This window comes from Staurois parvus, unplaced genomic scaffold, assembly GCF_062004578.1.
Source record: "Staurois parvus isolate SC_StPar_1 unplaced genomic scaffold, SC_StPar_1.0 ptg000714l, whole genome shotgun sequence".
NCBI classification, from domain to species: Eukaryota; Metazoa; Chordata; class Amphibia; order Anura; family Ranidae; genus Staurois; species Staurois parvus.
In genome coordinates, this window is record NW_028318510.1 from 2,811,875 (window position 1) to 2,837,862 (window position 25,988).

General features: G+C 39.6%; 1 protein-coding gene across 1 annotated transcript in view; it reads right to left on the minus strand.

The window, feature by feature from the left end:
- The window catches only part of ADAMTS6 (ADAM metallopeptidase with thrombospondin type 1 motif 6), a 433,529-nt gene that overhangs the window by 114,208 nt on the left and 293,333 nt on the right, over window positions 1-25,988 (minus strand). Inside the window, exons 13-14 of the mRNA XM_089653457.1 lie at window positions 16,934-17,079; window positions 5,609-5,672 (exon numbers count right to left, since the gene is read on the minus strand). Coding sequence (XP_089509583.1) covers window positions 5,609-5,672; window positions 16,934-17,079 — 210 coding nt within the window. The remainder of the gene's footprint in view (window positions 1-5,608; window positions 5,673-16,933; window positions 17,080-25,988) is intronic.

Here is a 25,988-nt window from a genome sequence, read left to right on the forward strand (position 1 = left end):
ACACATAACAAATACAATAACCCAACAAATGCCTTGGTAATTACAGCTTATTTTTACTCGGCTTCCTACCGCAGCTTGTCAAGGCTGTAGAATTTGGAAGGTGAAACGATTGCACATTTTAAAAATATGTATAACTACTAAAATGCCAAGTGCAGTCTGAATATTTGTGAATTACACCACACCACCAGTAAAAACATTGTGTTCCCTGTGCAGTATGATGCTGCTTTTGGTACGTATGACCTTGCTTCAGAGAAAAGGAAAGAAGAAGATGTAATGACTCCTTTTGGGTAAAACCGTTAAAAAGTAAGCCAGCCTAGACATTAACACATAAGTTCATAGATTTATTGTGTATACCACTAATGCTTGCTTTTAACATTTAAATGAGAACGTAGACATTGCCTATGCAAAGAAAAGTCTGTCACTTTTTAAAGTGAGCCAAAATTTTGCCACCAATGATGTCACTATTAGGGCTGCTGTACAGACATATGAGATCAGTTAAGGTCAGTCTGAGATCTGTGCTTTGCTTGTAATCTCCCATGTATCTCAATACAAAGGTACAGAGAACGCAAGGAAAACATATATAAATTGCGTCACAAATGCCCATGTACGCAAGCCCATATAGCAATCTTGTACTAAATACTTTCAAAATAACAGATGTGCTTGATAGCTTGCCCCCTCTACTACTGATGCTTTCCTTCCCAACACTCCCTGTTTGTCCATTACATGACCATGAGTCTTGTACATGCTTCAAGTTAGTCAAAGGCAAAACCACCCAGACCTGGTGATTGGCTGCAGAACTGCAGAGCACTGCATTTTAGGAGGAAGAGGGGAAGCCCTATGCTTCTTACATACCTGGAAGTCTTAGGAGCTTCAATAGTCAAACAGGCCAAATATGGGCAAACTAAAGTGGTTGTAAAGGTAGAAGGTTTTTTACATTAATGTATTCTCTGTATTAAGGTAAAAAGCTTCTGTGTGCAGTTTCACCTCTCAACCTCCCCTTATACTTACCTGAGTCCAATCTCAATCCAGCACTGTGCCCAAGAGCAGCAACTCTCTCTCTCTCCTTTATGGACATGGAGGCAACAGCGATGTCATTGGCAATGACATCCACAGCATGTAAGGAGAGAGCAGGGGGCAGGGCCAAGCCGAGCTGTGTGTGTTTTTTTGGACACACACAGCGCGGCTCAGGATTGAGCCTGCACTAGTGCCCCCATAGCAATATGTTTGCTATGGTGGCACTCGGCAGGGGGAAGGAGCCAGGAGTGCTAGCAGGGGACCCCAGGAGAGGAGGATTGGGGCTGCTCTGTGCAAACCATTGCACAGAGCAGGTAAGTATGACATGTTTGTTATTTTAAAAATCCCTTTACAATTATTTTAAGTATCTGCAGCACAGGGGACAGACTATGTAGAGAACCTGTTTCGTTGCCCTGTCAGGTTTGCAATTGCATTCTCTTAACCTTGAAAATTGCTAGCTGGGTGATGTGACTACATACTGCTAGCTTGATAGCTTGAGCAACTATAATACCACAAACAAGGGTTGGTAGGCTTTATATGCCAATGCTAATATATAATCCCAGTGAAGCCTGATCATATGTTATAGAGCAGTGGTCTCTATACTGTGGCCCTTTGCTTGCCTTTTGGGCAGTTCACATCAGTCATGGGGCATTATTCCTTCCACTGAAACCAATAATGGGACACCTTTAATCTAACTGACACTAACAATGGTGCACTAACTCTTCCACTGGTACCAGTGAGGGGGCATGATTCGCTCATTGAAAACAGGTGCTAGGTCATTTTTACTTGCCACTGCGCACTAACTCTGGGACATTTTTTATCACCACTGAGCTTGGGGTATTGTTTATTACCACTGACACAGGGACATTTTCTACTGTCACTGACCACAGTCAGGCCCCCGTAAGGTCCGAAGAAGTGACCTGGCCTTATAAAGATTAAAGGACACCTGTTATAGAATCTTTAATAAAGTGCAATGCATTTGTTTCCTATCAGCATCAATATTTGTTTCCTCTACTGATTCTATTCACAATTGCAGGGCAAAAGTCTGGGCCTTGTTATTGGACTGCAGCTGCCATTTAGTTCCTAGACCTGACCATGTTGCCTAGAAAGGGTTGATGGTAGTGAATAATTAATCCTTTGGCATGTACCAATATACAGTACCAATATACTGTATGTATGTGTATCGGTTTGTATTTAGCTGTTTTCCTGGGTTTGAGTTTTAAAAATGTGATATAAATAAAGAAACTCAGATAATGTATCCCAGCATGATGAAGACCTGGTGCGTTGGCCTTGAACCACTACTTCAGAATAGGAATGGATGAGCAGAATACAGACTTGGCATGATATCGAAGGAAGATTGTACAGCAGCAGGATCCAGACCCAACAGTGAGGGTTTTCAGGTAGAGGCCACACAGCAAATATCTCATTGAAGTGGGAACACATGATCAAGTGCCTTCTCAAAAATGCCGAAGGGGGGGGGGGCATCAGGGCACAAAAAGGGTAACGCACTAAAGGTGCCCTTATTCTTTAAGCTCTGCAATGCCCCATGGTATGATACAGTAATACCAAAATAAATTAAAGGATGTAAAACTAGACTGGACGCTTTCCATCCAAAATCATAATAAAAAAGAAAAGTATAGGAATGTTTTAAATCAGGAGATTAATCTGACTGACATTTCAACCTAGTTAGTGATGCAACTATGAGTAAGATATGCAATCAGTAGGAATAAACCGGAGGCTTTTGAATACTCCCACAGGCCACCAAAGTTCACAGAGTGGCATTGGACATCATTTCCCTTCTACCTAACAGCTGCAAGCACCATTTTTCATGTTCTATCTTTCACAGTCTGCATTAGAAGTCTTTCAAATGAATTAACATTGCCTAAGAAGAATGCACAGCCTTCCAGGATACCATAACAGGTGATCTGGAGGAGTGAAGTCATTTTCATGTATGAAAAGCAGTCAGGAAAGTATGGAAATTAATTAGTTTACCCTAAAAGGGTGGGAGACAAACAAGCACAATCAGCAGACTTGTGTCATTTAAAATTATAGGAGGCATAATAGATGCTGACGCTGTGCATAAATGGTTTAAGAAAAATAGCAGCAACCCATCTATCATGTACTGCATACCTTCCAACAGACTGAGATGAAAAGGAAGGACACGTTTTAGCACAATGTATTCAGGCAATGGCCAAAACTCTGGAACACCATCAGTTTTGCAGACCATTGAGAATGTATATGCCAAAAATAAGTGGTTATCTCCAGAATTGTTTTTTCCCACCATTACTTTTCCTTTATACTGGCTTTTCAAAATATCAAACAAGATAATTAAGAGATAGCATTAAGGTTTAGTGTAGAATAACAGTTTTAGGCTCCATGAACACTGACTTAAAAAACCCAGTGCTCTTGGCAGAAAAATGCTAATTGTCAGTATTTTATGTACTAGTGTTTAGGAGCATTTAACATTTTTTTCTGCCAGAAAAACACTCTCAAAAATACAAAACAGAAGGGTGTTTTTCTTCTACAGGCAAAATGCTATACTCCTCTAGAAGCAGCGTTTTTAAGCTAGTGTGCATCGTGCCTTAGTAGTTAAATACTACTTTTGTAGATATCTGTACAACAGACCAAAAAGAGGGACAGTTGAGGAGGAAAGAGGGACAGAAGTATTTGGGACATTTAGGAGCTATGTGTACTGACAGTCAAGATTCTCAGTGTGGTTCCAAAAGCCTCACCAGCTCTAGGGACTGTTAATTTTTAATACTCATTTGTCTCCCTTTCATGAACAATTCCAACAGAGTTTGGGGGTTCCGTGTTATGAATGTTGTTATACTATGCTTGTGTTAATGATGGAACCTGTGAGCAATCTCTGAGAGTTTATTGTTATAGGCTAACTGCCTGTAACAGTGTTTAGTTATCAGTGAGCAAGTTCTAATGGGCTTTGGAAATAGGTGAACAATCTCTGTCAGTCTCTTGCAACATGTGAACAATAACAGTGGAATGAGGGTAGGGTCAGATATCCTGCCAATGGAAAAATGAAAGAAAACCTCTGCGGTGAAAGCACATTTTCCTAAAACTGGTGCTCTTCTTTTCTATGCTGGCTAAGAAATAGCTGTTGCTGTTAAACCATACCTCCTTAACAACACAGACTTACACTAAACCACACTCATTTTTTATACAGCTGCTGTGCCACTGCTTCAAGGTGATCCATTCCTCAATTTTCCTCTGGTGTGCCCCAGAAGTCCCAGAGGAAGACATAAGGATCTGTGTGGGGCTGAAACCTGCCTACCCCCAGGTACCCATTCACATCAGCTATGTTTCCAATTGGATTCCTTTCTATTCCACTAAGGCCAATGTTCGTCATCCCCCTTTCCCCAGTGAGGTGTGAACTATTTCAGCACCATAGGTGCTTTTCTTCCATAATTAGTGTGCCCACCAGTGCCAGGAGTGCAAAAGCCAAGGTTTGACACCCCTCTTCCTCCCATGAGCTTTGAACTACTTCAGCACCATGGGTGATTTTCTTCCACAATTATTGTACCCACCTTTGCCAAGATTTAACAGCCTTTAGCAGCCAAGATGAAAAAGACAAAATTTGACACCTCCCTTTCCCCTGTGAGCTGTGAACTACTTCTGCAACTTAGAGGCTATTCTTCCATAATTAGTTTGCCCACCACTTCCCCAATTACCTATAAACTAGTGCCATATATGCTTTTCTTTCATAATTAGTGTACACACCAGACAAGTTCGTCACCCCCTTTCCCTCCATGACCGGTGAACTATTACAGTATCATAGGTGCTTTTCTTCCAAAATCTGTGTGTCCACCTGTGCCAGGAGTGAAAAGACCAAAGTTTGTCACCTCCTTTCCCTCCATGAGCTGTGAACTATTTCAACATCACAGGTGCTTTTCTTCCATAATCGCCAGTGCCAGAAGTGACAAGGCCAAAGCTTGTCACACTCTTCCCCCCATGAGCTGTGAACCATTTCAACAACAAAGGTGCTTTTCTTCCATAATTAGTGTACCCACCTGTGCCAGTGTAAGGTCCTTTAGCAGCCAAGGTTAAAAGGTCAAAATTTGACACCCCTTTCCCCCTGGAGTTGTGAACTATTACAGCATCATAGGTGCTTTTCTTCCAAAATTAGTGTGCCCACACTGCAAGGAGAGAAAAGTTCAAAGTTTATCACCCCCCTTCCCCCATGAGCTGTGAATTACTTCAGCATCATAAATGCTTTTCTTCCATAATTAGTGTACCCACCACCAGGATAAGATCCTTTAGCAGCCAAGGTGAAAAGGCCAATGTCCAACATCTGTCTTCCCCTTGTGATCTACTCCAGCACCAAAGTTTTCAGGTCTTGCCCTTTGAATGCCCCCTCCTGTTGAAAAATCCACAGTGGCCACCTCTTCTGCCAACCCTTTTGCCAAGCCCTGGTACCCACCCAAATAAGCTGAAATGCTCTCCCCGTTGGCAAGGGTCTACAGCTGCCTCTGGTTAGGACAGAAGTTGATAACAGTTCATACCACTAATGTTGAGGCCCATTGTGTGTACACAGTCATAATATGTTTAATTCAGATAGCTGGACAATGTCATATGTACTTACATCAGTGTTACAGGAGCGGTAGCGTTTCCTCTCTCCCAGGCAGTACTTTCCACCTCCTGATGGTCTGTAAAAAGGAACTATGATTTACATTTGTATGCTTTGTAATTTAATAAAATCATCAGCCAGCTGCAGATATTCCCATATCAAAACATGGAAGCAAATCGGGCTTAATTTCTGGGGATGTCCAAGTACCTGACGTAACAGTAGTTAAAACATGCAGTGACCTTTCCCTGTTAACTATTTGCAGTCCCTCTGAGCCTAGGAGTGTCTGGAAAAGAAATACAATCTCACTGGGGATACCGGAATAGACACAATACATCTCCTTATGTTTCAGTGATCTCACTGTCTTTGGTATTATAATTGAATAACATCAAACTTGGCTTGTAGTGCCCAGTGTGATATTGGACAAGCATGTTTGACCAATGGGAATAACAAGTACAACATGGAAATTAACTAACATTTCTATGACTAAAGGGCCTCATATACAGTCAGGTCCATAAATATTGGGACATCGACACAATTCTAACATTTTTGGTTCTATACACCACCACAATGATGTGACAAGATGTACTTTAACTGCAGACTGTCAGCTTTAATTTGAGGGTATTTACAAACAAATCAGGTGAACGGTGTAGGAATTACAACAGTTTGCATATGTGCCTCCCACTTGTTAAGGGACCAAAAGTAATGGGACAGAATAATAATCAGAAAACAAACTTTCACTTTTTAATACTTGGTTGCAAATCCTTTGCAGTCAATTACAGCCTGAAGTCTGGAATGCATAGACATCACCAGACGCTGGGTTTCATCCCTGGTGATGCTCTGCCAGGCCTCTACTGCAACTGTCTTCAGTTCCTGCTTGTTCTTGGGGCATTTTCACTTCAGTTTTGTCTTCAGCAAGTGAAATGCATGCTCAATCGGATTCAGGTCAGGTGATTGATTTGGCCATTGCATAACATTCCACTTCTTTCCCTTAAAAAACTCTTTGGCTGCTTTTGCAGTATGCTTTGGGTCATTGTCCATCTGCACTGTGAAGCGGCATCCAATGAGTTCTGAAGCATTTGGCTGAATATGAGCAGATAATATTGCCCGAAACACTTCAGAATTCATCCTACTGCTTTTGTCAGCAGTCACATCATCAATAAATACAAGAGAACCAGTTCCATTGGCAGCCATACATGCCCACGCCATGACACTACCACCACCATGCTTCACTGATGAGGTGGTATGCTTAGGATCATGAGCAGTTTCTTTCCTTCTCCATACTCTTCTCTTCCCATCACTCTGGTACAAGTTGATCCTGGTCTCATCTGTCCATAGGATGTTGTTCCAGAACTGTGAAGGCTTTTTTACATGTCGTTTGGCAAACTCTAATCTGGCCTTCCTGTTTTTGAGGCTCACCAATGGTTTACATCTTGTGGTGAACCCTCTGTATTCACTCTGGTGAAGTCTTCTCTTGATTTTTGACTTTGACACACATACACCTACCTCCTGGAGAGTGTTCTTGATCTGGCCAACTGCTGTGAAGGGTGTTTTCTTCACCAGGGAAAGAATTCTTCGGTCATCCACCACAGTTGTTTTCCGTGGTCTTCCGGGTCTTTTGGTGTTGCTGAGCTCTCCGGTGCGTTCCTTATTTTTAAGAATATTCCAAACAGTTGTTTTGGCCACGCCTAATGTTTTTGCTATCTCTCTGATGGGTTTGTTTTGTTTTTTCAGCCTAAGGATGGCTTGCTTCACTGATAGTGACAGCTCTTTGGATCTCATCTTGAGAGTTGACAGCAACAGATTCCAAATGCAAATAGCACACTTGAAATGAACTCTGGACCTTTTATCTGCTCATTGTAATTGGGATAATGAGGGAATAACACACACCTGGCCATAGAACAGCTGAGAAGCCAATTGTCCCATTACTTTTGGTCCCTTAACAAGTGGGAGGCACATATGCAAACTGTTGTAATTCCTACACCGTTCACCTGATTTGGATGTAAATACCCTCAAATTAAAGCTGACAGTCTGCAGTTAAAGCACATCTTGTCACATCATTGTGGTGGTGTATAGTGCCAAAAATGTTAGAATTGTGTCGATGTCCCAATATTTATGGACCTGACTGTATATGAGGCCCTTTAGCCATAGAAATGTTAGTTCATTTCCATGTTGTACTTGTTATTCCCATTGGTCAAACATGCTTGTCCAATATCACATATTGTAAATATGTAAATACCCTCAAATTAAAGCTGACAGTCTGCAATTAAAGCACATCTTGTTCGTTTAATATCAAATCCATTGTGATGGTGTATAGAGCCAAAAATGTTTGAATTGTGTCGATGTCCCAATATTTATGGACCTGACTGTAGATTATACAATGCACCTAAGTGAAGAGCGGTGCCTTCTCCTCCTAACAGACAGCTACTTTCTCCATTATTGCTAGGAACGCTACAACAGGTAATGGAGACATTACAGTAAGTGGTTGCTAGAAGGGAAACACAGACTTTCTTCTGTCAGGTTCTTACAGAAGACTTTGTGTGACTTGAAGGGTATTTTAAAAGAATTCCTTTACCTTCTTGCAATACAAGGGCCAGCTAAATGTACAACTGTACAGGAAACAGCAGTGGATAATAGGGCCCATTTACATTTGTTCACTGTATTAGCACACATTATGTTAAGGCATATTAAGGCAGCCCTACATTGGACATGGCCATTTTTTTGTAACAAATTGCACTGCTGTGGGTTGCCAAGCATTGTGGTACATTTACAAACAGATGCATATGGGTGCCAATCAGAATGAATGGCACCGAATAGCGTCATCACGCATATTTGCCCTTAAACGTATTTTATATAAGGATTAAAGTAAAACTTTAGAAAAAATTATCTTATGCATATTCTTTCTGGGAATATAATTTGTTTAAAAACCCTCAATAGTTCTTTAACCACGTCCTGTCCAGCCCATGTATATGAACGGCTTTACGGGAGCAATGCAGGAGTGGGTGGCCATTTATAAACGTCTTCCCCGCCTGTATGTGTTCCCTGGGAGCACGCGGCACCACAATCCTGTGCCCGCTGTATCCTCCGGACAGTGGAACACCGATCGCTGTACGGGACCTCTGTGTGAGGTCTCGATCATGTGATAACTGATTGGCCAATCAGTGATCACATGAATAGTAGTAAGCACTTCTGACCAATCACAGCTCACACAGTATTTCTCAATGGCTGCAAGAATGCAGCCAGAGAGAAGGAGAATGGTTGCTTTTACAGCCTGTATGGGTGTAAAAGCAATCAGTGTAAAAAAAAAAAAAATCTTCATCACCCCCCACAAGTAGTACAGTGTCACCATAGTGACACTGTACTGCTAAGGTGACAGTATATTAATAAAAAAAAAAAATTGCAAAAAAATTATAATTTTTGGTTATAAATGAATTTGGGTTATTTCACTAAAAAGTTTAAAGTCACATTGCAAATTAATAAAAAATAGCTTAATGGACAGAAAAAACACTGCAAATAAGCATTTAAAATACTCAATTTATCTGTGCTTTTAACCTGAATTTTTCTTACGTTAGCAACAGGGTCTTTTTAACCACTTGTATTCTGTTACACATCTTTCGTAAACAAAATCCCAATAACTGTATATTAATTGGTTTGCATGAAAATGATAGCATCTAGAAATGACGGTATATATATTGGATTTTTTTTTTTTACTAGTAATGGCGGTGATCAGCGACTTATAGTGGAACTGTGATAGTATGATGGGCATTCTCACCATACCAGCACCCTGATCACCACCATACGAGCACCCTGATGACTGCCATACCAGTATCCTGATCACCGCCAGGGTGCTGGTATGGTGTATGGTGGTGATCAGGAAGCTGGTATGGTGTATGGTGGTGTTCAGGGTATGAACGGAGCCTTAAGTGCAGTGTTGCATTTCTGAGTAATTTTCATTCAAAATGTTGAAATCTGAAAATTGGCCTGGGTGGGAAGGGGGTGAAAGTGTCTGGTACTGAAGTGGTTAAGCTAATCCAATGGTGTTCAACATTCTTGAGATGCTTACCAGGAACAAGTGTCAGATCAAGTACTGTAATTTCACTAAAGTGCATAGTATCACAGAGGAACCTGTGTACCAAACTGCTCTCATCCTCAGGAAAATATCACCTGCCATTTAAATAGCTGTGATGAACCCAGTAAGGCTCCCCATTAGCTAAGCAATTGTCAAAGCTTGATTAGGATTGTGTGAGTGTGGTGAAAAAAAAAACAATGAAATCCTAAAAATGAGGCTGAGAATAAATCAATCAAACCAAGAGTACAATATACATCTAATAAATGATAAATATATACAAACAGTGAGGAAGAAATATAGAGAGAAGCAGAGATGGATAGAGCTGCTGCAAGGTTTGGAGTCCAAGTGACGAAAGCCTCCTTTTGTCACCACTGTATACCCCAAAATACAGGAACGCGTTCCGATGCAATCCTGCTTCTTTATCAACCTGTAAGAAACTGGTCTACCTGCTGAATATTAAGGCTGACTCTGGGGGGGCAAATCCAGAGAGAAGTTTGTGCAGCTCTCCCAGGAAGTGCAGAGCTGTCAGGAGCCACTGACCCCAGAAAGGGATTGAATAAACTGCAATACAACAATAATATGCAAACTTCATCCAAATTGGGAAACAACGTAATATATTTTCTGGTATACAGTTGTTATAATTCGTGTCGTGTTAAATAATTCAGTAAATAAATACATTAATTACGGACATCCTTAAACAGACCTGACATTCAAAACAGTATTTTGTATGTATAGACTTTGTTCACTACAAAAAAAAAACAGCTTTTTGTGTGAACCTACATTATCAAAAGATAATCTATATCCAATAATGTAAATATGTAAAAATAGAAAATAGATAAAATAAAATGACCGCATAGCATTCCATTAGATAAACAATTAACAAAAATCTCTGCATAGCATGAAAGCAATATGAAAGGGATAAAAGGACTAATGGAGTTTGTTAAATAATAAATACATCTTATCAAAAGTACACAATATATCAAAACATCAAGGTATTATAGCAAAAAATAAAATGAATATATGATAAACAGCAGCAGGAACTAAACTTGTCAGGAGCTGATCATGAACAGGTTTAAACTCCCAACCTGACTGTTATAGATGAAAACAATAAGAAGATAATGGAAAACAAAGAAATGATGATAAAAGATAATAACTGAATAACAATCATGATATTCATGATATTATGAATACTGTAAATTAATACATGATATTGGATGATGTTTAGATTGAATAGCAAAATAGTAAGATATATTTAAGAATAAGAGATTTAGCATATTCATACATATGTACATGTGAAGATGTGTGTATATGTACTGTATGTACACATGTACGCATATATACAACCATGTGCATGTATATCTACAATGTTCTGCACAGTTGACAATGATCAGCAATGAAATTGGTGACAATGTTGTAATGAAAAAGAAGCTAGACAGTCGGACAAAAGATTATGTCACCATTGGGCCTTGTGAACTACAAACCTGATCAGATTGTGCTCCCAGAGGCTGCTCCCAATGTGAGGGCTATAGAATGGTGTTTACATCAAGTTCTTTATTGAGACCGTTGGGAGACATAGTGTGCAGTTTAAAAATCCAGCACGTCTCTCTGGCACACAAGGATTTAAAACAGCAGAGAGGCAGAAATGGCATGGACTCTCAGACAATCTGGGTTTTTATCATGATGCAACAAACAATGTCTAGATGCTGAATTTGGGCAAACCTTTCTCTACACTTCTGCGGGGCTCGCCAACGATCTTATAATTCGGCCCATGTAGTTCATACCACAGCAGTTAATACAAAACACTACAAAAATAGTGGAGCAGGTATAGAAGCCATCTATTAGCCTTCATGATCAGTGAAAAACTGCTGCCCTTGGGTCACAAATCCACAAGTGGGGCATTGAGGTTTTTAGCACTTGAACATGCTTTTTAGTGCTAGAAAGGTGAGTAGTTTAGGAACAGGAGCTGTATTGGATGGCGGCAGCTTGCTGGGAGCTATCATATTCTTGACACTTTTTGATTTTCTGAAGACTACTTTGGGGCAGGATGGTAACTGAGGGCCCAGCTTAGGATCTGACTTTAGTATGGCCCAATGTTTAATCAAGGACTGTTTGATGGAACATTGTAGATATACATGTACATGGTTGCATATATGCGTACATGTGTACATGCGTGTACACATATCTTCACATGTATATGCTACATATCTTATTCCTAAATATATTTTACTATTTTTGATAATCAATCTACATATCATCCAACATCATGTATTCCTGTACATTATTCATAATATCATGAATACATTATTGTTATTCATTTATTATCTTTTATCATCATTTCTTTGTTTACCATTATCTCCTTTCTTTGTTTTTTTCTATAACAGTCAGGTTGGGAGTTTAAACCTGTTCATGATCAGCTCCTGACAAGTTTAGTTTACATCCATACAACTCTATAATCCTGCTGCTGTTTATCATGTATTAATTTTAGTTTTTTCTATGATACCTTGTTGTTTTGAAATATTGTCTACTTCTTGATAAGATGTATTTATTTTTTAACAAACTCCATTACTCTCTTATCCCTTTCATATTGCTTTCATGCTATGCAGAGATTTTTGTTAATTGTTTATCTAATGGAATGGTATGAGATCATTTTATTTAATCTAATTATCTATTTTTACATATTTACATTATAGGATACAGATTATCCTTTAATTATGTAGGTTCACACAAAAAGCTATATTTTGAAGTGAATGAAGTCTATACATAAAAAAATACTTCTTTGAATGTCAAATCTGTTTAAGGATGTCCTTAATTAATGTATTTATTTACTGAATTATATATATATATATAATAATTATATATAATAGATATATAATATATAATTATATTATAATATTATATCTAATAATTCCAACACATAAAGCAAAGGCCAATTGCGGACTTTAGAGGTACTGCTCTTATATGCCCCTACAGTTGGTCACTGCGGGATATTTATTCATATTGTCAGAAGTGTGCATATTATTGTTGTATTGTAGTTTAAACAATCCCTTCTTGGGGTCAGTGGCTTCTGACAGCTCTGTACTTCCACCTTCCTGGGAGAGCTGCATGAACCTATCTGGATCTGCCCCCTGAGTCAGCCTTTATATTTAGCAGGTAGCCCAGTTTCTTACTGGTTGATAAATAAGCAGACGTGTTGCTGTATTTTGGGGTACACAGCTGTGACAACAGAAGGCTTTTGGCTCTTGGACTCTAGACCTTGCAGCAGCTCAATCCATCTCTGCCAGCAGTGTCATCTCCTCTTCAGCCCGTGCTTTCCCCAGCAAGTGGCCATGGATGGATCTTGGATAACTCATACACTGACTCTGGACTTATCCTCCAAGCCACCTGACAAGCCTCTATACCCCACAGTTGTTTGTGAGTGCAACTATTGATTTTATTTTGTCCATTAAACTTCCTTATGTATTCTATAGAATGGGGTGTGCACTCTTCTCTCTCCTTTCTTGTTGTAATTTCACTGGCTGCATACTTATTTTGGGTGAGTGACACAGAAAGAATTGAAGCCAAAGGTATCCAGGCAGCTAGTATTTGCAGAAGAAGGTCACCACTGGCAGCCTATATATTTATCCCAGTACAAGTTTCCATTAAAAATGATAATTGTCAGTACTTTTCTACTGCACAGCAGGCCAAGAGTTGGAATACTTTGCTTTCCACTACACCACTTTCCCTGTGATTCCAACTAAGACTTTCCTAGTGACCTGCAAGCCTTTCTAAGTACTGTCAGCATTCTCTGTATCAAAACTACAATATAACACATAAAATAGAACTCTCCTGATATAGAAAAAGGTGGTAAGTGCCAAGTGGTTGTGAATAATGACCTCACTTTGTCATGTAATATATCAGGAGCTGGAGTTTACCAGAGACACGGCCAAACAGGCCCTGGGGAATGACAGAACTGCAAAAGAGTTTAACTTCCAGGAAAGTGTAAAAAACAACGAATAAAAAATGGCTGTTTGACTTTATTTATTATTTGGTGGTAATAAATCTATTTTTAGGTTTTCACTTCTGAGGTGGCTTTCCTGTAAGTCTAAACCAATTTCTTCACAAGGAAAAAAATTGCAAATTTCCAAAATCCATTTAATGCTTTATTTTAAGGTATGCATAGTTTAATTTTTAAAGATTCCTTTCAGTAGGGTGAATTAAAGAGTTATTAAACACAAAACCAAAAATCTAATATGTTGCATCTTATCAATTATTAGATGTGCATTAGTTTTCTTTTTTAGGCTTTTTGCCTATGTGTTCACCTGGTGAACTGGCCTGTAACACACCTCCTGTATTAGACTGCCCCACTCTGGATGAAGAAGCACAGGGGCAATTTTGGACAGCAGCATTGTTAATCTGAGGGAGGGCAGTGTTAGATATACTAACAGATTTACATGCACTCACAAACTGAAGCCAAACCCCAGCTAACGCTTTTTAACCAGTTACAGGAAACAGTTTTATTCCTTTTGAGATAACATACATAAATTTACATTAAAAAAATGGATCATTGTAAGCACCCCTGCCAGTGGTAAATGCTTTGATCCAACCTTCTAACTGCTACATTTTCAGTACATCTTAATCTGTTGAAAAGCAACAAACTTATTGGCAGGATCAAATGGTGAAAATACAGGTAAGAAAGCCTAAAGAAGAAACCTAATGCAGCCACAACATTGAAGAATTGGTAAGCAGCAAAATAATTAATGTTTGCTTTTGGGTTTAACCACTTGCCACCCCACCACAGTGCATTTCCCATTAGCAGGTGGCAGCTACAGGCTAGGTGACTGGGGTATCATATGATTGCTATGACCAGTCACTTCCATTCATGACAGGTTGCTTACTGTTGTGATGCTGTGATTGACCCACAGGCATCACATGACACCTGGCACCCTGTACCATGTGATTAGCTGTAGTCAATCACAGCATCGCAATAGTAAGTAGGCTGTCATGAATGGCTTCTATTCCTGACAGCTAGAACTATAGCTTATAACCGTGATCATCACTGTTATAAGCAATAATGATATTAAAAAACAAAACCCTGATCACCCCTCTTCCCCCAGAGTTGTACAGTGTTACTATGGTAACACTAAACTATACTTTGATGACAGTATGTAAAAAAAAAAATTTTAAAAAGAAAAAAATATTATAAAAAGAAAAATAATGTTTTAAAAATGTAATACAAAAATTCATATATGATGCTGCTGTACTGAATTGGTGACAATATGTAAAAAAGTATTTATTTCTTAATTTTCTAAAAACATTGTGGCAAAAAATTACAACTTAAAAAACTCACCATGCCTCTTACTAAATGCCTAGAGTGTCTACTTTCAGAATGGGGGTGTTTGTACTGTCCTGTCATTTTAAGGCCTCATAAAATGAGATAAGCAGTCAGTACATCAGTACTGATCAATTTTCAAATATACTGTAAATACCATAGTTTGTAGACTCTATAACTTTCACACAGACTAAATAATATACACTGATTTGGGTTGTGTTTACCAAAGCAATGCAGCAGAATACATGTTGGCCTAAGTTTACGAAGAAAGAATATTTATTTGCAAAATTGTATAACAGAAACTTGGAAAAATATGTTTTTTCAAACTTTTCGGTATTTTTTCGTTAATATAGCTAAACAATTTTTTAAAAAACAGTGGTGATTAAATGCCACCAAAAGAAAACTCTATCTGTGTGAAAATAAATAATCTAAATTTCATTTGGGTGCAGTGTTGCATGACCGAGCAATTGCCAGTTAAAGTAACACAGTGCTGAATAGCATTAAGGGGGTAAAAGCTTCTGGAGGTCAAGTGGTTAATACCAATTTACATCAAATACTGTCAACTGACTAGTCATTTTATCACTAAAGATAATACATTTGTAGGTTTTCACCTTCAGTTAAAAAGCAGACCCCTGTAACACATCCCTCAGTGTAGTCACATGGAGGAGTTCCTCTTCTCACACTCCCCTTTTAATGACCTCCTCCCTCTATTATATTGTTTTGATGTATGACATCATCCACTCCAAATAATAGCAGGAACATCATAATTTAAAAAAATGTGAGAACTTGTCCCAGCAAGAAAAATGTAATAATGTAGTCTTGGTTATTGGCAAAGGAAACGTTCAAACTATCTTTAAAGCTGAACTCCCAGCAGATAAAAAAACACCAGGAATGCATTCATCAAAGTGTCTTTTCAAAGCAATTCATACAAGTACCTGAACTTGACTTGATATCAGCCTCATGCAGTCCCTGTACACCAAAGCTTAGACTAGGAGAGAGAGAAGCAGCACAAGGAACCAATAAGATGTGCTGCAACCAACAGGCTAATACAGAGAGAGATGAGCTCATCAGTCTGCTGCTTCTCCTTCACAGTCTAGCTCTGTTTCTTAATGGCGATAGAAAAAAAGTCAAGTCTCCAGGCTGGCTGTGCTCTGACAGGGTTTTATAAATCTCAGGACTGGATGGACATAAGTACATATCCTCTAGCATGTAAAACTGCTAACACATGTATTTTATCTGTGCATTTAGCTTTAAGCCTGGGTTCAGCTTTAAAGCACAATGCATATTTGTTATTACAGTTAACCATTACAGTGCTCCTCAAGCCTGGTTGTATCGATGTCACAAGCTCAAATTATTACATGACGTTGAAATCAATTATATACTTAAGGATCTGGTAACAGGAAAAGAAATATGCTTAGGAGAGCGGGAGCTAAAGCAAGCTGCAATGTGGTGATGTGGGCATCCTCAGCATGCCATCAGTTCATTCATACTCTTTCCCTATTACTGCATATTAATTGTGAGTTAGTCTAACCAGCAAAAATATTGAAAGTGATGCTGGAGAAATGTTCATTGATGTAATACAGTCATTATATAGAGATGACTTAGTCATGGCACCGAAAGTATTCTGGTCTAGAACTACAGATTGTCCTAATGGAGCTCTGAATGGACAGCAAGATATTGTACAAGCATTTGGCCTTCTATGTCTAAAAGAGAAATGCCTATCTCTACCCCCGCAAACACTTCAGTATACATTCAAACAACCTGCAGGCACATTTATTCTTAATTCTTAATTATGGCTAAATGCCAATCTTTAACTAGAGTACTCCATTAATATCTCAATGGTGTGTTTAGGCATTCACAGACAAGCCAGGTACAAATAATGACATTTACATAAAAATAATACTGTAAATCTTAATGTGATCCAAATGGTTCTTTAGGTTGGCTCAGGCTTACTTTAGCTACTTACGCTGGACTGTCACAGTGTCTTATTGAAGAAGAGACTCCTCCGCCACAGGTTCTGGTGCACTCTCCCCAAACTGACCACGGTCCCCAGTCTCCATCAATGCTCTTTGGCCAGGTCCCAAAATTGACACATTCTCCCTGATAACACCACTGAAAAGCAATCCAGAGATACAAGTTCAGCCAGTTGCCAAATTGAAAATTTATATATATATATAGAGAGAGAGAGAGAGAGAGAGAGAGAGAGAGAGAGAGAGAGAGAGAGAGAGAAAAGGTGACCACTACAGAGGGTCCATAGTATAATGAAGAAAACAGGATTTTGTTTTGCATAAGACTGCATCTTAGTCATCCTGAAGGGCTTTAATTGCTGACATGTTTGCCAACATTCCCTAGGGCTGTCATCCTGATCCTAATTTTGCTACCTTACAAGTTGCTGGCTTGGATTAAACATGCAGCCTGAAAGTCTTACTTGTTTTAAGTCTATGACTCCCTAAGTAGAGGGGATTGTACCCTGAGAAACAAGTCATCAATGGCAACTGCTATGCTCACGTTTCTTACAATTCTTATAATTTTCAGGATTCAACATTCTCATGCACCTTTTTAGCAAATTTAGGAATAATTTTAAAGACTGTCTTGAAATGAATGATAAGAATTGGTATTTTTGCGCTCTCCATGGTCCTGATCCTGTATTTTTATAGGATTGGTCTTGAGAGGGTTACATTTTACTTTATTATATCTCTACAAAGATGCCCTCCTTCATCTATTATGGTGGCAAATAAGGTATGTAGACTGGTATTCCCAGGACAAACAGTAGCCACCTGGCACACTGATAGCAGCCCACATAACTTTGAGCACTGGGCCTCAAAAAAAATGGACACTCCTCCTAAAGTACTGGGGTTAGTGCTACAATGTCCCACAATACCCAGGAAAAAATGTTTGCCATTAGGAAATAATCTGCAACACACCTAACTCCCGTGGTTGGCAATTAGGCTACATAACTTCTGCATTGTAAAACAAATATGGAAACAAATACCACCATCCTTCTAACTTTTATTATTGTAAGTTTAAAAACAATCCAGTGATGTCTATATCACATACTGAGTCTCCTCATTACTTCAAGTAGGGTTAGAACACAAAGTTCAAATGTACCTTCAGTCGAAGCTTCTGGCTTGAAAGTGAAAGGATCCCAGCAGTGCTGGATTAAACTTTAAGGAGGCAGCTAGATGATGACCCTCACTACTGTACATTACACGAACATAGGTTGCACCAACATTTTTTATAAACTGACAGCTGAAAGAAGATTAGCTTTTAAGAGGCAAACTGTAATGTGAACCTGATGTCTATGGTTTATGTACTTTAAGCTGGTATTGGGTACATCACATTAATACAGTATTAGTATTTTCTCTATAGAGTCTTTAATGTTACATTTTCATTCCTTTAAGTTGATTCATTTTTTCTATCATTTATACACAAATTTAGAAATGTCATTTTTATTTTCTTTCAAGATCAAATCATTATTATTATGATCTGTTGTTGAAAGGGGGGTCCTTAAACTGCGTGGGGCCCATAGGCCAGTGTCAACTGTGCCTATTTGGTACTCCGGCACTGGATGTCAACTGGGAAATAATTTTAAGAGTGTAATGTACTCTAGAGAAGTAGCTACCCTGGTTTGTATGTAAAGTACCTAATTAGGAACTAGGTAAGAGAGGTTGTGATGAGAAGTGCATACAGAGTTCGCTTGGAGGTGTGGGAAAGCACGACCTCCTGGTGTGATTTAGACAGTGTACCATGGCCTCTGACAGGGCTTGCTTAGTGATGGCATTTAGGGCGGAGACCCTTAATTATGTAGGGCTGTTATAAGGTGCTAAGCCTGACAGGTCATCTCCAGTGAACTCTGCAAAAACATGTTTAGGACTACAGCACAGAACATACTTAGGAGAGTGCCAATCACATCTGATTACCAACATATGTATGGTGTTTTGAATTGCGCTGCTTTTTCTACTTAGGGCTAGAAGGCAATGCAGCAGTGCACAACCCTTCTTGATGAGATCATAATGTGTGGTGCTTAGACAGAAAATGAGAGGGCTTCCAAATTTACATAAGCTCAGATTCATACGTCTGATGCCATCTATGTTGTTACACAAGCCCACATTTATAACAGAACTGTTAGCATTAGACAACTTCGTCCATCGAAGACACCAAGTTTATATCAATAACAAAAAAGTTTCACAAATATGTAGTGAGCACAAAGAAATATAACTAGTGAATAAGCAGCTAGCACAAAGTGGTAAACCCTCCTAGTCCACTAAAAAACAGAAACATATACAGAAAGTCCAAAGTATATGAAGGACACACAATTATTCCTGTGTGAACTTATATAGGAAGTCATTATGCAAAAATATATATAAGATTAACTTAAGTCATAAATAAAGTCCAAAAAGTGCAGTGTCCAATCGTATTGTAGAGATCAATCATGACCAGTGACATACGGTGACATCTGTGAAGAGTGCATCTGTGACAATCCTCCACCAATATGCACTCACCAGAAGTAAGAGGCAACTAGGCTCTGTACAGAAATCCCTTCGAAAGATGTAACCTTTCCACTGCAAGGATAGATGGCCAAATATCCAGTGTGGCTAGGCTCTATATAGGGATCTCTCTAAGGAAACTTGTACAAGAGTTGATCTGTGAGATGGACAGAGCAAAAACTTTTCTTGTTGCAAGTCATGTGCTTTCAGGAAATGAATGTTTTGGGGGGTATTTAATGAACTCTAATAGCTCTCTTTTATCTAGGATTTACTATCTCTGGATTGATAGCTTATCCATGCACATCTGCCTTATAGAGATCCCTATATAGAGCCTAGCCACACTGGATATTTGGCCATCTATTCCTGCAGTGGAAAGGTTAAATCTTTCGGAGGGATTTCTGTACAGAGCCTAGTTGCCTTGTAGTTCTGGTGAGTGCATAATGGTGGAGGATTATCACAGATGGACTCGTCACATTTGTCACCTTATGTCACTGGTCATGATTGATCTCACTTTTTGGACTTTATTTATGATTTAAGTTAATCTTATATATATTTTTGTATAATGACTTCCTATATAAGCTCACACAGGAATAATTGTGTGTTCTTCATATGCTTTGGACATAAGCGCTGCACTTTCTGTATATGTTATATCAATAACAGACATGAATAAGTTCTATGATAAGGACGGGTTATTTTGTACTTTATGAAATCCCAACTTTTAATGTAGTGCCAAACTGCACTCACTTGTTTTCAAACAAACTGATTGCTTTGACAGCTTCATGCGGATGTGTCTCTTTACACCTTTCCTCCTCCTCATTCTTTAAACTGACCCTGCACTGTTGACACTCTCTAATTGGAACTGTTACAATCAGTCAGGGTTCTGTTTATACAAAACTCCTTTTTAGAAAGAATAACAGTGCTGGCCAAGTGTTATGCCAACTAAGCACACAAGCATTACAAGCAGGGTCAGGTGTTGTAACACACTGTTCTGCTCCATCAGCAATTTACATGCCCTTACAACCAAAACATATAACTTACTATGTCATGGTAGGCTTTCTAGAGGTTATGCTAAATATTCAGCTGACCCCCCCTCAGTGGCTGTAGCATACAATAAGGCAACACTAGCACACAGCCCCCCAACATGCAAACCTTTACCTTACAAGAACACATTTATAGAACCATTGGCTGAAGCCAGGCCCTACATTTTTATAGTCACAGCTGTAGCAGACAAATGCTACCATATATACAGTGGGGCAAAAAAGTATTTAGTCAGCCACCAATTGTGCAAGTTCTCCCACTTAAAAAGATGAGAGAGGCCTGTAATTGGCATCATAGGTAGACCTCAACTATGAGAGACAAAATGAGAAAAAAAATCCAGACAATCACATTGGCTGATTTGGAAAGAATTTATTTGCAAATTATGGTGGAAAATAAGTATTTATTCAATATCAAAAGTTCATCTCAATACTTTGCTATATATCCTTTGTTGGCAATGACAGAGGTCAAACGTTTCCTGTAAGTCTTCACAAGGTTGGCACACACTGTTGCTGGTATGTTGGCCCATTCCTCCATGCAGATCTCCTCTAGAGCAGTGATGTTTTGGGGCTGTTGCTGGGCAACACGGACTTTCAACTCCCTCCAAAGGTTTTCTATGGGGTTGAGATCTGGAGACTGGCTAGGCCACTCCAGGACCTTGAAATGCTTCTTACGAAGCCACTCCTTCGTTGCCCGGGCGGTATGTTTGGGATCATTGTCATGTTGGAAGACCCAGCCACGGTTCATCTTCAATGCCCTTGCTGATGGAAGGAGGTTTGCACTCAAAATCTCACGATACAAGGCCCCATTCATTCTGTCCTGTACATGGATCAGTCGTCCTAGTCCCTTTGCAGAGAAACAGCCCCAAAGCATGATGTTGCCACCCCCATGCTTCACAGTAGGTATGGTGTTCTTTGGATGCAACTCAGCATTCTCTCTCCTCCAAACACAACGAGTTGTGTTTCTACCAAACAGTTCTATTTTGGTTTCATCTGACCATATGACATTCTCCCAATCCTCTTTTGGATCATCCAAATGCTCTCTAGCAAACTTCAGACGGGCCCGGACATGTACTGGCTTAAGCAGAGGGACACGTCTGGCACTGCAGGATCTGAGTCCCTGGCGGCGTAGTGTGTTACTGATGGTAACCTTTGTTACGTTGGTCCCAGCTCTCTGCAGATCATTCACTAGGTCCCCCGTGTGGTCCTGGGATTTTTGCTCACCGTTCCTGTGATCATTTTGACCCCACGGGGTGAGATCTTGCGTGGAGCCCCAGATCGAGGGAGATTATCAGTGGTCTTGTATGTCTTCCATTTTCTAATTATTGCTCCCACAGTTGATTTGTTCACACCAAGCTGCTTGCCTATTGCAGATTCAGTCTTCCCAGCCTGGTGCTGGTCTACAATTTTGTTTCTGGTGTCCTTCAACAGCTCTTTGGTCTTCACCATAGTGGAGTTTGGAGTGTGACTGTTTGAACTTGTTATCAGTGTAAAAGACACCTGTCCACAACCTCAAACAGGTGCCATTGATACAGGTAATGAGTGCAGGACAGAGGAGCCTCTTAAAGAAGAAGGTACAGGTCTGTGAGAGCCAGAAATCTTGCTTGTTTGTAGGTGACCAAATACTTATTTTCCACCATAATTTGCAAATAAATTCTTTCTAAATCAGTCAATGTGATTGTCTGGATTTTTTTTCTCATTTTGTCTCTCCTAGTTGAGGTCTACCTATGATGCCAATTACAGGCCTCTCTCATCTTTTTAAGTGGGAGAACTTGCACAATTGATGGCTGACTAAATACTTTTTTGCCCCACTGTACATTCAATTGCTAAAGCAGAACTAAATTGCATCTGAGCATCACCAACTGAAAAATGTATTTAATTAGTTTTTTTTATTCACAGCAAACTCACCCATCCATTCATGTCTCCATGCTTTATTTTGCTGAGAAAACACTTTGATAACCACCCCCCCCCCCCCCTAGCATTTCTGGCCGTGGCTATCTTGAGTAAGAGCAGATGATTAATGTAGAGTTTACGTCCTGAAATCCATCTGCCCTTGGCTCAGACATGCAGGCAGGAGGATGTGCTGAGCTGAGGAACCCTTCCTCCCCTCCTGAAGACTCCTGGTATGTATGACATATTGTGCCTAGTCTTGGAAACAAGGAAGTAACTGAAGAAATGCAAATATGATATACTTTCCTATCTAAAGCTAGCAGCATAAGGATTAAATAGGCAATGTTGATTGAGAGAGTGAAGTTCCACTTTAAAATCTTAATTCGCAGTGTGATCAGTATACAGTAAAACTAACCTTGGCCAAGTGAACAGATGCTAATAGAGAATCATTTACAAAATAATCTATTTGCCATCTGAAACCACCATCTGAACGTGGGAGATGACTATAACATTTACCATGCTATAAATATGGCAAAATTGTACTATAACCTGGAGATGGAAAATACAGATGACATAAGCAAATGCTGCTTGATCAGGCATATGGTCAAGCAACGAGAGTGGATGGGTTTTTATCAATGTGGTGAATGATGTACTCAACCAAGAAAACATGGAAAACAATTAGCAAACCAGCTTTGTATTGTTCCCCCCCCCCTAAAAAAAATTAAATCTACAAGATTAATAGTATTTCTAAACAATAATGAACTATGAAGTAATGCAAATATATATTCTTAAAGGAGAAGTGTGGCCTAAGCTCATTTGGCTTTACATCTCCTGTGGGTCACTGGAGAACACTTAGTTCCGCACCCGTGAATATTCAGCTGACAGTTGGCTAAGGTCCAATTTTGGCTGACGTCACTGAGCTGGTTCAGGTTGTGGAGAGATCCAGACTTTAAGGTTGGGATACATCCAGGTGCCTGGACCATCAGCTGGCTCAGCCTCTCAGTGAGCATGAGCCACCTGTTCCCACCCTCTGCACAGCCTGGTGCTCCAGTGAGTGCTGGAGGGGCAGACTGACAGGCACTACCGTGTTCTGCTCACTGAAGACCCAGAACTGAGCGATCAGTGGTCTTTGATTACTTGGTTCTCGATCCTGCATCCACTTAGGTGCATCCACTTAGGTGAGTATGAATGTTTTTTTCACAAACTTCTCTTTTGATTCGAATTGGATTTAAATAACTAGTTTTGTGGATGAAAAATAGACTTAAATTGAGTATTTTGCTGCCATAAAAATTGTGGGTTCACTAGAATTTGAGTGTGCTTTCACACATCGGATGGTGTAGACCATGAGTGCACCATTGACCTGCCTTAAAATGTGTCTTTTCTAAAGTAGATGATTCACCAATGAGGATATGTTAGACACCAGTGGTCCAGGCTGGGACAGATCACAATTCCACACGAATGTACAGTTAATACAACCACAGCTGTTGCAGATTTCAAAGTCCCAGCACCTGGCATAATCATCCATTAGGCACAGCCAGTTCTCCTAAATTATTAAAGTGGTATTAAAGAAAAATTTCACTCAATTTAGTCAACACTGACACATTGACTATTTTTAATCCTTATGCTGCTAGCACTAATAAATATATAGGAAAGTATGTCATATTTACTAGTTTTATGCTTTTTTTTTTTACATTTCTTTAGATACTTCCTGGTTTCCAGGCCTAGGCAAATGATGTCAAACATTCCAAAGGTTTTCAGGAGCAGAGGAGGGGCTTTCTCAGCTAAGCCCACCCTCCTGCCTACATACCTGAGCAAAGGCCAAATAAATTCCAGGAAGTAAATACTACATTAATCGCTTGGCCTACTCAAGATGACCATGGCTAGAAATGTTAGGGGGGGTGTTTTTAAAGTGACTTCTCAGCAAAATAAAGCATAGAGACATGGATGGATGGGTGAGTTTGCTGTAAATATTAAAAAGTATTTCAACAGCATTTTTGGTTTGTGGTGCTCAGATGAAGTGTAGTTCTGCTTTAAATCCAAAAACAAAAATGTGACGTATTGCAGTTTACCAATTCTTAACTTTGGTGGCTGCATTTGTCTTCTTTTTTCTTTATAGGATTTTTCCCTTTATTTTAACCTGCTTATCTGTGCAGTAACAAACTTCCTGTCTAAGGGGATCTCCACTCCTCTGGAGGATCAACAGAGACACATTTGGACAGCAGCATTGTCAATCTAGGGAGCGGGTTGTGTTAGATGCACTAGCAGGTTTAGATGGACTTCACAAATAATTTAAAGTGGTTGTACAGGCTGAAGATCTTTTACCTTCATGCAAACCCTTCTGCATGCTGCTCCACAACAGCCCCCCGATACTCACCTGTGCCCCCTCTCGATCCAGAGATGTGCACGGGAGCCTTGGCTGTCCCGAGTCTCTCTCTCCTCATAACCAGTGAGCCAATGAGGAGAGAGTGGTTGCGGGGCCGAGCCACAGCTCTATGTGCCTTATGGATTCATAGAGTGTGGCTTGGGAGCGAGCATGCATCAGTGCCCCCATAGCAAGCGTCTTGCTATTGGGGGAACTGGTCAAGAGGGAGGAGCCAGGACTGCAGGTAAGGGACCACAGAAGAGGAAGATCGAGGCTGCTCTGTGAAAAAACCATTACACAAAGCAGGTAAGTAGAACATGTTTGTCATTTAAGGAAAAAAACAAAAAGAAGCTTTAATATCACTTTAAAGCCAAACTTCAGCTAACACTTTTTAGGCAGTTACAGAAACAATTTCTTTTTTCCTTTTGGGATAAAGGTCTGACATAAATAAAAGCATTGTTATCACTCATGTCAGTAATAAATGGTTTGTCTCAACCCTCTAATTGTCCCTTTGCTGGACAGCTGAGTCTGTTAGAGGACATTGAAAAATAATGTGCTTACTGGCATAATCAACAGGTGAAAATAAAGGGGAAAAAAGCCTAAAAATTAAAACTAATGAGAAGAGGAGATTAAGGGGGATATGATCAACATGTATAAATACATCAGTGGTTCATATAGTGAACTCGGTGTAGAGCTATTCACCCTGAGGTCATTACAGAGGACAAGGGGGCACTCTTTACGTCTGAAGGAAAATAAATTTAATCTCCAAACACGGAAGGTTTCTTCACAGTAAGAGCTGTGAAAATGTGCAATAGACTCCCTCAAGAGTTGGTTCTGGCCAGCTCAGTGGATTGCTTTAAAAAAGGCCTGGGTTATTTCTTAGATACACAGAATATAACTGGATACTAACATTTATAGATAAAGTTGATCCAGGGAATATCCGATTGCCTGTCGGGGGACCAGGAAGGAATTTTTTTCCCTGCAGGAGCAAATTGGATCACGCTTTGCTGGGTTTTTTTGCCTCCCTCTGGATCAACTGTGGGTATAGGATTTTAATTATTTTTTTTTTTTTTAACGGTTGAACTGGATAGACTTTTCTCTTTTTTCAGCCAGACTAACTATGTAACTATGCAGCCATCACATCTAATAATTGATAAACTGCAATATATTACATTTTTGTTTTTAGGTTGAATAATTACATTTGACTGAGATCTAGCTCACTAGCAATTGGGCAGAATAGAGAGATTT